This window comes from Camellia sinensis, chromosome 1 (genome assembly GCF_055761805.1).
Source record: "Camellia sinensis isolate YWXY chromosome 1, ASM5576180v1, whole genome shotgun sequence".
Lineage (NCBI taxonomy): Eukaryota > Viridiplantae > Streptophyta > Magnoliopsida > Ericales > Theaceae > Camellia > Camellia sinensis.
The window spans coordinates 39,009,619-39,022,610 of record NC_138961.1 but is presented as its reverse complement, the minus strand read 5'-3'; the positions used below and the strand labels follow the sequence as shown (position 1 = coordinate 39,022,610).

General features: G+C 44.3%; 1 protein-coding gene across 1 annotated transcript in view; it reads left to right on the top strand.

Moving 5' to 3' along the window:
• The window catches only part of LOC114310687 (caffeine synthase 1-like), a 63,993-nt gene extending 53,356 nt beyond the window's left edge, over positions 1-10,637 (top strand). The window contains exon 7 of the mRNA XM_082871159.1: positions 10,076-10,637. Coding sequence (XP_082727285.1) covers positions 10,076-10,289 — 214 coding nt within the window. The 3' untranslated portion in view covers positions 10,290-10,637. The remainder of the gene's footprint in view (positions 1-10,075) is intronic.
• The last annotated feature ends 2,355 nt before the right edge of the window (positions 10,638-12,992 follow it).

Here is a 12,992-nt window from a genome sequence, read left to right as displayed (position 1 = left end):
TCTCCGGCTCCTTATCCATTATTCGGCTTCAACGCAAATCTAGAGTGCCCGTTGGGGAAAATCACACTTCTCGTTCGCGCGGGCTCCCAAACAGTGGATGTGGAATTCGTGGTCGTCAAGCTCTCTTCGCTGTATAATCTCATCATGGGGCGAACTTGGTTGCATACTATTCAGGCCGTCCCAAGCACCTATCATCAGCTGCTACACTTCCCGACCGAACACGGCATTGAGCAAATCCGTGGTTCCCAGCAATCCGCACAAGCATGTTATCTCCTTTCTGGAAAGACACCAACGGAGTCACAGGTCAACTCCACTGAAGTGCCGAGTCGCAAGTCAACTCCACCGAAGTGTCGAGTTGCAGGTCAACTCCACTGAAGCCACAGAAGCCCTAGGCAATACCAGCAGTAGCTTGCCAAGTCGCATAATCAACACGTTCAGTTGCGTCGCTACATCGGGAGAGTTGATCCTGAAGGCACTTCCGGATGACAAGAAATAGACTGATGGAAAATTGGGTCCGAACTGAGACGGCCATTATCGGATAGATTCCATATCGGCTCATAAATATATCAGGAAGGAGTCTGCCACGGCCCTGGAACCTGACACCCTTGCAAAAATTCCGTCATTAAACCCGACTTGTGGGGAATGATCCTAGTTCTAAATGATTCGCCATGTACACATTCCGCTTTTGAAATGCAAGGATTCTTGTTGAAAAGTTGTAATCCCACCCACTGCGAAATATAATTAAAAAGTGCTGCAACGGAAAAAAGTCTCCAGATTCGGAGCCCCATCGACGCATGACGTCTTTGGGCTGAAAAAGCTTTCGGATTCGGAGTGCCCTTCGTCGATATCACGATTGGCCGATTAAAGCCTCCGGATTCGGAGCGCCCTTCGTGGATATCACGATTGCCTAGCTAAAGCCTCCAGATTCGGAGCGCCCTTCGTGGATATCACGATTGCCTGGCTAAAGCCTCCAGATTCGGAGCCCCATCGGCGCATGACGTCTTTGGGCCGAAAAAGCCTCCGGATTCGGAGCACCCTTCGTGAATATCATGATTGGCCGACAAAAGCCTCTGGATTCGGAGCCCCATTGGCGCATGATGTCTTTGGGCTGAAAAAGCCTCCAGATTCGGAGCGCCCTTCGTGGATGTCACGATTGGCCGAAAAAGCCTCCAGATTCGGTGCGCCCTTCGTGGATATCACGATTGGCCGATTAAAGCCTCCCGATTTGGAGCGCCCTATGTGGATATCACGATTGGCTGACTAAAGCCTCCGGATTTGGAGCCCCATCGGCACATGACGTCTTTGGGCCGAAAAAGCCTCCGGATTCGGAGCGCCCTTCGTGGATATCACGATTGGCCAAAAAGCCTCGGATTTGGAGCACCCCCCGTGGGTATCACAATTGGCCGACTAAAGCCTCCGGATTCGGAGCACCCCTCGTGGGTATCATGATTGGCCGACTAAAGCCTCCAGACTCGGAGCGCCCGTCGTGGATATCACGATTGGCTGACTAAAGCCTCCAGATTCGGAGCACCCTTCGTGAATATCACGATTGGCCGAATAAAGCCTCCAGATTCGGAGCGTCCTTCGTGGATGTCACGATTGACCGATTAAAGCCTCCCGATTTGGAGCGCCCTTCATGGATATCACGATTGACTGACTAAAGCCTCCGGATTCGGAGCGCCCTTCATGGATATTATGGTTGGACAAAAAGCCTCCGGATTCGGAGCACCCCTCGTGGATATCACGATTGGCCGACTAAAGCCTCCGGATTCGGAGCACCCCTCGTGGGTATCACGATTGGCTGACTAAAGCCTCTAGACTCGGAGCACCCCTCATGGATATCACGATTGGCAGACTAAAGCCTCTGGATTCGGAGCCCCATTGGCGCATGATGTCTTTGTGCCGAAAAAGCCTCCAGATTCGGAGCGCCCTTCGTGGATATCACGATTGGCCGAAAAAGCCTCCAGATTCGATGCTCCCATCATGGATATCACTATTGGCCGATTAAAGCCTCCCGATTTGGAGCGCCCTTCGTGGATATCATGATTGACTGACTAAAGCCTCCGGATTCGGAGCCCCATCGGCACAGGACGTCTTTGGGCTGAAAAAGTCTCCGGATTCGGAGCGCCCTTCGTGGATATCACGATTGGCCAAAAAGCCTCTGGATTCGGAGCACCCCATGTGGGTATCACGATTGGCCGACTAAAGCCTGCGGATTCGAAGCGCCCCTCGTGGATATCACAATTGGCAGATTAAAGCTTCCGGATTCGGAACCACATCGGCGCATGACGTCTTTGGGTCGAAAAAGCCTCCAGATTCGGAGTGCCCTTCGTGGATATCACAATTGGCCAAAAAGTCTCCGGATTCGGAGTGCCCCTCGTGGATATCACGATTGGCCGATTAAAATCTCTGGATTCGGAGCCCCATCGGCGCATGACGTATTTGGGCCGAAAAAGCCTCTGGATTCGAAGCGCCCTTCGTGGATATCACGATTGGCCAAAAAGCCTCCAGATTCGGAGCGCCCTTCGTGGATATCACGATTGGCCGAAAAAGCCGCCAGATTCGGTGCGCCCTTTGTGGATATCACGATTGGCCGATTAAAGCCTTTCGATTTGGAGCGCCCTTCGTGGATATCACGATTGGCTGACTAAAGCCTCCAGATTCGGAGCCCCATCGGCACATGACGTCTTTGGGCCGAAAAAGCCTCCGGATTCGGAGCGCCCTTCGTGGATATCACGATTGGCCAAAAAGCCTCCGAATTCGGCGCACCCCTCGTGGGTAACACGATTGGCCGACTAAAGCCTCCGGATTCGGAGCACCCCTCGTGGGTATCACGATTGGCCGACTAAATCCTCTGGATTTGGAGCGCCCCTCGTGGATATCAGGATTGGCCGATTAAAGTCATCGGCGTATGACGTCTTTAGGCCGAAAAAGCCTCCGGATTTCGGAGCGCCCTTCGTGGATATCACGATTGGCAAAAAAGCCTCTGGACTCGGAGCACCCCTCGTGGGTGTCACGATTGGCCGACTAAAGCCTCCGGATTTGGAGCGCCTCTCGTGGATATCACGATTGGCCGATTAAAGCCTCCAGATTCGGAGCCACATCGACGTATAACGTCTTTGGGCCAAAAAAGCCTCCGGATTCGGAGCGCCCTTCGTGGATATCACGATTGGCCAAAAAGTCTCCAGATTCGGAGCTCCCCTCGTGGATATCATGATTGGCCGATTAAAATCTCCGGATTCGAAGCCCCATCGGCGCATGACGTATTTGGGCCGAAAAAGCCTCCGGAGCGCCCTTCGTGGATATCACAAATGGCCAAAAAGTCTCTGGATTCGGAGCGCCCCTCGTGGATTTCACGATTGGCCGATTAAAATCTCCAGATTTGGAGCCCCATCGGCGCATGACGTCTTTGGGCCGGAAAAGCCTCCGGATTCGGAGCGCCCTTCGTGGATATCACGATTGGCCATAAAGCCTCCAGATTCGGAGCCACATCGGCCCATGACATCTTTGGCCAATAATGCCTCCAAATTCGGCTGGCCAAATAGTGTCCCACCAGGCAACGCTCAAGGGCCGTATGAAAAATGCCTAACTAAAGCAGGGATATGCAAGTTGAGCCGGCACAACCACATGAACAAACAAAATGTGCCAACATTCTAGCATTACAACGAGATAAGATGCTTAATTGAAATAAAATACTTAATTAAGAATGAGATATATAAACTTTTAAAATAACACATTTTATTCGATTAAACAGTAATTACAAAAATGCAATCCGCGTTCGAGCATTACAACATCTATCTTCATACGGCGTCGCCTTCGTCCTCACCCTTCTCAAACTTCGAAGGCGAAAAAGGGGAAGTGGTCGCGTTGGTACAGCGGTAGCACCGAATTAGTGCCCGCTGCTCGGAGAGCATCCGCAGCTTGAAATGCTTTGATCTGACCGCGCTTGAATCCACGATGTTCACACCGGCGAGACAATCACCCTCGAGGTGGAAAGCTTTGACACCATAGACAACATCAAAGCCAAGATCCAGGACAAGAAAGGAATTCCCCACGAAAACAGTAAAACTCAACGGTTGCGGCGCTACATTGGCCTCATTTCTTGGTTGCGGTTACGGAGAACTTCCCCGTTGTTGTTTCTCCCTTCAGGGTGATCTGCTTCGACGACTTGGGGGCAGACGTTTTTCCCGTTCTTTGAACGCCCTACCTCTCGCACGGGTGGGTTTTCTGCTACGATTCATTGCAGTATCAAGCTCAGCAAAAGTTTGAGCTTCTCCTCTGCTGATTGAAGAAAACTCCATTTGACATTCACACTTATTTAACCCCACGCAGCATAATTTTTTTAAACTGAGTCTAAACACAGTAAGTGAAGTTACTGGTGCAAAGAGTCCGAGGCGATTTATTTCTAATCCTTGCAGCGACCCCGAGGCGATTTCATTAAACACTGAACTCCAAAAGACGGACGCCGATCGATATTGGCCACAGCCATTCCATGTACTACTTTTCGGCTTTTCGAAGTTAAAATGGCCCAATTATCTAAACGGAAACTAAAGATGGCTGATAGTCCCTGGATTCGTAGCCCCATCGGCGCAGCCGAAAAAGTCTCCGGATTCGGAGCGCACTCAGCGCGTGACGTCTCTAAAGTCGAAATACACGTGTGCCGAATAAAAATTACAATGAAACAAAGTTGAAATAGGAAAAATTGAAATAAACAATGTACTATTCAAATTAGATTGTTCAAGCCGTATAAATGTAATACGTGCACACATCCGGAATAAAATGTGTACTAATATAAAATGCGTAGTAAGTGCACTACAAATTAAGAACTAAGCATTTTATTAAAATCAACTAATAAATACATAATTTCACCTTGAATCTACATAATCATTACAAGGTTTTCTTCGGTTCGACGGCTTCTTCATCATCACTCTTCTCAATTTCAAAAGCAGAGAAGGGTAAATCATTCTGTTGGTACGACGGAAATGCCGAATCCAACCCTGCCACCTGGAGATTCTCAACTTGCCAGCCTTGACTTGCCGAAGTGCCTTGATCCAACCGTGCTTAAATCCACGATTTTCACATCGGCAGACTTCTTCGGCAAGTTTCTCCATGGTCTTCTGAATCCCGACCTTTCGGCCATTGTGGAAGCCTTTTTCATAAGTCGTAGCCCTCGCAGTCTCAATCGCGAACATGCCAGTCGTATTACGATCGACGATCGCATCACTAATCAGCCTTTGAGTAACCCTCTCTTTGACAACCGGGTTGGGGTGGCTGGTTACTTGGGGCTCGACAGACTTGATTTTCTTTAGCTCACGCTCGGCCTTCTCGGCGTGAGCTTCTAACTTCCGAATGCGTTCATCTCTTTGTTCTATGTCGCGGAAAGCGGCGCGAAGACGCATGTCGATCTCATAAGCTGTGTACAATCCCCTTACTGCCCCATGAATGCCTTCACGAAACACTTCGAAGTCCGGCCGCCCTACCATCGACTGTTGAACTTCGGGTGAAAAAATCTGTCGAGCAAACTCGACTGCCACATTTGGATCTCGAATGATCGAATCCGCCTCTGTCATTGGTCTATTACCCATGAAGAACGCGAAACTCAATGGGCGAGGAGTCGCATCGGATTCCCTTCCAGGATGAGGTTGAGGAGACTTATGCTGTGGCTGTTTGTCCCTCCTGGGCGACCTACTTCGACAACGAGGAGATTGGTGTCCTTCCCGATCCCTCGAAGTCCTACTGCCCGCTCGCGAAGGTTCATTGCTTCGACTCATCGCACCTCTCAACTCAGCTAGCGTCTTCGCTTCACCTCTGCTGTTGAAGAAAAGCTTATTTGACATTCGCACTTGTTTAATCTTCTTCCAAGAGCTAGACTGAGTTGCTGACCGAGCACATAAATAGGACCCTCGTTCACGAAGTACAAGCCCATTTATTCCCTACGAGGGTAGCACCTCCGAGGCAATCTCATTACTATTGAAGCATCAACAGCCCGGCCCCGACTAAATCATATGCCACAATCGCCTCATCCACTACTGATAATCGGCGTTCTACCATCATGAACCAGCTAGGGCAAGGGCAGATTCATTAATCTAGATGGTTTGAGTGCCCCAGCCGTTCCATGAATCGATTCTTCAGTACAAGATTCATAAGTAACGTGTTAATCGGCATTCTATGATCATGAACCAGCTGGGGCAAGGGTAGATTCATCAATCTAGACAGGTTGAGTGCCCCAACCGTTCCACGAATCAATTCTCCAGTACAAGATTCATAAGTAACGTGTTAGTCGGCGTTCTACGTTCATGAACCAACTAGGGCAAGGGCAGATTCATTAATCTAGACGGCTTGAGTGCCCCAGCCGTTCCACGAATCGATTCTCCAGTATAAGATTCATAAGTAACGTGTTAATTGGCGTTCTACATTCATGAACCAACTAGGGCTAGGGCAGATTCATTAATCTAGATGACTTGAGTGCCCCAGCCGTTCTACGAATCGATTCTCCAGTACAAGATTCATAAGTAACGTGTTAATCGGCATTCTACGATCAGGAACCATCTGGGACAAGGGCAGATTCATCAATCTAGATGGCTTGAGTGCCCCAGCCGTTCAATGAATCGATTTATCAGAACAGTAGTCATAAATTCATTTTGTTTATGATTAAATCAGATCCCTAATTTTAATCGGCTGATTAAGTCTGTCGTCTTACGTAAGCTTGACATTTTGTCCTAACAACTGATTCTCCTAACTATATACTCATACAGCAAACAATATGAGAAATAATTTGAGAGCATATAAAATTTTCATTCATAAATTGGGCCCTAGCAGTGGACATTTTACATATGAAAATCCAAAAAAGACAGAAGTCAACTAACAAAAAGCATACATTGCAATTAAGTAAAGCCTAACAAAAGTAGAATGCCACCTAAATCAAGTCTTAGGACCAGACTCAAGCGGCTCAACGTCCACTTGCTCGTATGGAATTAGCATGGCCAATGTAACTCCAGCAGCAGCAGGGGCTTTGAGCCAGCCGTGTCTGAATCGCCAATTCTCAAATTTGGGGACTTCTTCTACGTAGTCATCAAAAATGGCGCTCTTCCCAGCCTCGAACGCTGCGGAAGCCTCAGATTCGGCTTTTTCCTTGGCCTGCTTCAACCTTTCTAACTCAGGCTCCAGTTTCACAAGCGCCTCCTTGGCCAACTTGAGCGATTCCTCGCTCGTGTTTGCTCTCTCTTCGGCGTCAGACCTGAGTTGATCAGCAGTCCTGGCCCTTTCCTTCTCAGCCTTTGCCCGTGCACTTTCCATTGCAGCCCTTATTGCCTCAAACTCCACCCTGCTCCTTTGGCCATCAACTTCCGATTGCAAACGGCCAGTCCTTTCAACAACGTCCCATTGGCGTCAAACTAATTCGGCGATCCTTCCAATTGTCTGCAAAACAAAGGATCATCACATTCCAAGAAACATCGAATGCAAACCAAAAAATCATCACATTCCAAGGATAAACACTTACTAAGAAGGTCAACTGAGCAGCTAATGCTACCGTTGCCAAGTCTGGCTCGGCATGAAAGGTCCCCATGTCAACCAGCAAGGAGACCGCGACAGCCAAGCTCAATGCCACAGCTGGATCTTTCAAAGCCGACGCTTCGGAGGAGATCGGCATGTTTTTTATCTTTGGTTCAATGATGAAAGGAACAACCATAGCTGACTCCTCTAAGCGTGGCTGCTTATCAACAAGGCCGTCTTCGGAACCGCCTTTGTCCTCGGCGCTTCTTTTTTCACATCGATCCTCCGAAATCAGCAGCTCTTCTGTAATCGGGCGCTCAACATCCTTTTCCATCTCGACGATGACAACCTGGGCCAATTCCTCTACAACAGTAGGTTGAACTGATTCAGTCAGGACAAATCTGGAACGGAAGGCCTCAACCTTTTTTCGGGCAGCCATGCGTTCAGCATTCCTCTTCCGTTCCATCTGTGTAAGATTTTCCCTAGCCATATCTTCAGAGTAATGGCCGGGAACGTTTCCCAAGTTCGAAAAAATATTTTTGAAGGTGTCCCTTCGGCCTGATGTAGACGGAGGGTCAGAATAGTTCAATTCGGCTACCTCAAAGGCCGAATTAATCGCTTCGTCAACTTTCGCAGCTGACCGGTCCGAATCCTCGGCGATTAGTTCGGCCACTTGTTCTTCCATGTGTTCAGAATCAGATGACTCTAAACCGATTTGCCTCAAGTTTTTGAAGCTGGGAAAGATGAACGCAGTAAGTTGATTGTCGCCTTGCGCGATTGGAATGTTGTCTGCCGCCGAGAACGTTGTGTAAGTCGGCTCGTACTGTAGGAGAATGTGGGCTGCCCTCCCTTGTTTTCGAAGATTTGGACGGTCGACGAACTGTAGTGCGGTTTTGATTTCTGCGAGCACGACGTCGTCGTCTGAAACCAACACTTTTTTCAAATCGCTGCCTGCACAAACAAAACGATATGATGAACATTGTGCCGAATACATATACATGCAAATATGAAGACCAAAGTGATCTAATCGGCCACCTAGTTCGCCTTTTTTCCTTGGCACCGAATCTAGGCAATCTTCGCCTTCGCCGAACTCCCAGTTGTCGCGGACAACGACCATCACGTCGTCGACACGCTTGCCAGAGCTGGCGAACATAGTCACTAAGTGATGATCAGTATCCTTAGCTCTAAGAAAGTAGTACCCTAGCCGGCCAGTAGATTTGGCAAGGGCGTAACAGTGCCGAATGGCAGGAATACCTAAATTAGTCGTAAGACGACGATTTAGTTCTACGATCCCCATTATGATACGAAAGAAATTGACGTTGGGCTGGGAGGGGATCAGACCCCAGTATCTAAGAACGGCCTTCAAAAGTGGGTGAAGAGGAAAGCCGACTCCGCCCTCAGCAATTGATAAGAGAGGAAAGACAATTGTGCTCTCATTTTCCCTCTGCATATCAGTGATGTTGTCTGCCAAAAGTGATAGATGGACGTTATTAGGGATGAAGAAATGGCGTCGAAAGCCAGAGATTCGATCCGCCGAAAGGAGCTCTTTTTGATGTTTTGCCATTCTTTTTAAGCCAAACCCAAGGATTACGGAAAGTTAAAAGCCAATAAGGAAGCAAGATAAAAAATGAAGGAGAAGAAGACTTACAGGAGATAAAGCGAGAAATGAGTCGTAGAAGCCGCGAAGAGATAGAGTTGCACTGGAGGGCGTGCAAGATATCTTTTGAACATTCAGGACATACAGTCGAAGAGGCAATTTCAAAATCATATTAAATGGAAGGAGTGTACGAAGGGGCAGGAAAGCGTTACGATGACTAAGAAGCGGGTGCGCATTCTGACACGCATTGGGAAGAGGGTTAACTGCCGAATTTTTGACTTCTCAAGCTAAAAGCCAAACACACCGACTAACTGATGATAACAGGGTGTTTGGGGGGCAATTGTGGGAGCCAAATTTTATTAGATCCATAGGGACGAATGAGCGGGTCCGGTTCGAAACGTAACTTGTATTCGGCATATACCCCAGCCAGTTAAGGAGCCGAATAAAATAACCAGTATCCCAGCCAATAGAACTGACGCCGAGTAAAGGTACATGTGACGGAACAAGGATGGGCCCAGCCCAAAGGCCCAAAGAAAATACTATAAATATGGGATCATCCATCAGAGAGAAGTGGGTGGGAATTGTTGTGCTTAATTTAGAATATAAGCAATCTTGAGTGTTGAGATTGACTTGTCCGTCGGAGTGCTAATTCCAGCACCCCCGACCGGAGTGTTTATTCATTTTCAGGTGACTATCAGTGGATCACGAGCATCTCCCAGGATCAGAAGCATATTTCCAAACCACCTCTCCACAGTTATTTATTTATTTTCTGTTTTATTATTGATTTAAATCAGATTTTAATTTTGTTTTTGTAACAAAATAAAATATGTTTTTATTTATTTAATTCTATTTCTAATTTGATTTTTGTAATCAAACTTTCTCTCTCGTTTCCTATTTTTCTTTTATATTCTGTTTGTCGTTTAGTACCCAAACAGAATTAATTAATTTAATTACAGTGAAGATTGTCCAACATGAACTTGATAGCCTAGAGATGCAAGAGAATGAGAAATGGATTAGAGGGGAAAAGTTTGCCAAGGTTGTCAGGGCCTTTACAGAGCCTATAATTTCAAACCAGTTTGGACATGAAATCAGGGACAAACTATATGACAAGTTCACTCACATTGTAGTTTCAAATTTGGAAACAAAGCTACCGAAGACCACAAGTATCATTCTAGTGCTTTCCAAGATTGATGGATAGTTTTTTAGTGTTGTGAAATAAACTGTTGTCCCCATCACATATATGCTACTAGAGAGTTGTGCCAATGTATTGCACAAGAAGATTTGAGAAGGGTCAAATATAGAAAGCTTTTTGCTCTTGTGTGGAGAGAAAATGTTTTCTTGATTTAAATCTGTGATACCCAAATCGTAATGCAAGGAAGAAATGAGAAGTTGAACATGAAATTTTAATTTCTTTACCTTATGTATGTATGGAATTAGTGGTTGTTTGCTAAAAATAACGTCTCCTCCAATTATTGTAATGTATTAGGATGGTTCTTGCAAAGAATTTTTTGCCCTTTTTAAATCTCAAATTGAAATATTTTATCAATAGTATGAAAGTCATATATAATAGCATTTCATCAATTAATTCAAGACTGTGCATGTTAAGTGTATTTGTCTATGAGTCTTTTGTAAGAGGAAAAAAAAGAAAAAAAGAAAAGAAACTCATATTCAGATGTAGAGGAAACAACGTGATAAGGATTTCAAATGTCAGAATTGATATATTTTTAAATGTTGATGGCTTAATTTGAGACAACTATGAGTTTCTTTGTTTCAGCGTCTCTTATGCTTTGCTACCTATTTGGGAACCTCTCCAATGTGGTAGTGTTGGTGGTTGTTCCTTCTTGTTGTTCTGGATTGTATTGATGTATTATTTTTTATATAATATTCCACTGTTCACTAATACAATCAGTTGCACTTTTTTTTTTTTTTTTGCTGATCAAAACAATTTCAAACAATCAAAAAAGTTAGTATTTGCTTTGTTACAGAAGTCAAACTTTAGGTGTTTTTTTTTTCCCTAATAATAATAATCTTAGCAAAAGATTAACAAAAATGAAATCCTGAGTTGGAAGAGGTTTTGTGTGATATTTTTTCAAATTAAGAAAATTTAATCACAACAAGCTAGCAATTATATTTTTGAGTAATGCGAAGATATAGCTAAATTTTTATATTAAATTTGTTTAGAAAATTATGTGTCATCACTGTTTTTTATATAATTGACCTCACCTCCACATTCATTCATAGATCATTTTCATGGCCAAACATCATTCAAAGTTCAAATTCCAAATCCTGAATACAACAGGCACAATCTCATTAATTGGAACAAACATGAAATGACCTATCCAGCAACAACAATTGCAAAAAGAGACAAAACACACTTGTATGTGGGACCCACCCCTTGTGAGAGGATTGTATCTGTAACACCCCAAATTTCTAGCCCAAATGATAATAAAACAATCATTGCTCTTTCAAGGAAAACTGAATATAAATCTCTAAACTTACATTACATGATACAATAGTTCTTCATACAACAATACGTTAATCCAACAAGTAAATAAACAAATAAATACCCCCAAGGGTTTACAAGTTTCTAAGGCTTGAGCCTGGTTACACAAAACGGTTATTTAAACCCACACACATACAACCCTTGGCTTACACACAGAGTCACAGCAAAATGAGAGTCTCGTACTCTCAACACACATTTCCTCGCCTTTAGTTAGGCGGCATCACCACATCTTTTCCTGCACAAAAATCCTGTAGGGTGGGCATAAAGCCCAGTAGAAAATCCTTAACAAAGTATATATATTTTATACAAGTCTGAAGAGATAAAATGCACATGCCATGTTATGCCCCTTTTTGAAGATAAATCACATTTTCATCTTTTGAAAACCATCATACTCAATGATGTCATGCAATTTCAATTGTTCAAAACTTAACAATTTATTTCAAGGGCGGTAAATACGACTTTGGTAATCCCTAGGTCGGTGTCTGTAAGTGGACTATATAAGTACTATCAAATTGTCATTTTTACTGGTATTAACCGGAAGGCTCGACATCTAACCGCACAGGTTTTCGGTCTTTTACCCTGGACTCTCAGGCCAACTTATTCAATATCATCTACACCACCTATCAAGACTTACCAACGTATTTACCTGAAAACCATTTCATGAAAACTTGTTTCTCAACATTCTTTTCTTAATGCAAGTTTTCAAATCAACTTTCAATGTTCAATGTAATCAAATGAATTGTTATGCCAATAACACAAGATGAATATAAATACTTTTATTCCAATTCATCATCCAAGGAATAACACAATTCCCTCTTCTCAAGTATTCTCAACAATTAGTCATTTCAGGACTATTTCAACGTTTTGAACTAGAATTTCCAAAATTAACAACAATTCTCGTATTCCCTGAAATTCATCATTTATATAAATATAAATAAGAAATTTTTCAAACATCCATTTATTTTGACACACAAAATAAAAACAACAATAACATTCATGGATTTTCAGTCTCTTAAAAAAAAATTCCCAAATTCTAGGTTTTCTCACCAAAACTATACAACTCAAATCCTTTGAAAGAAAACTTTCCAAAATCATCTTTTCATCAATCAATAAAGATCAAAACCCATAAGATCACTTTAAAAGAAGAAGAGACAAACCCACTTTCAAAATCGCTCAACTTATTGAATCAACAATCAATTTTCAAAGCTATCGAAAGATGATTTCGAAAATCATATAGATCTTGCAAATATATATATATATAACTCAAAGAAAATCCCTACCTCAAGTTTTGAAGAAGAAATGAGATGAAACCCCCAAAATCAACGGTGTCGAAACTCGATCTTCACCGTACACAACGAAGCCCTCGAGATGATAAACAACTTTGGTGAAGAACTTAGG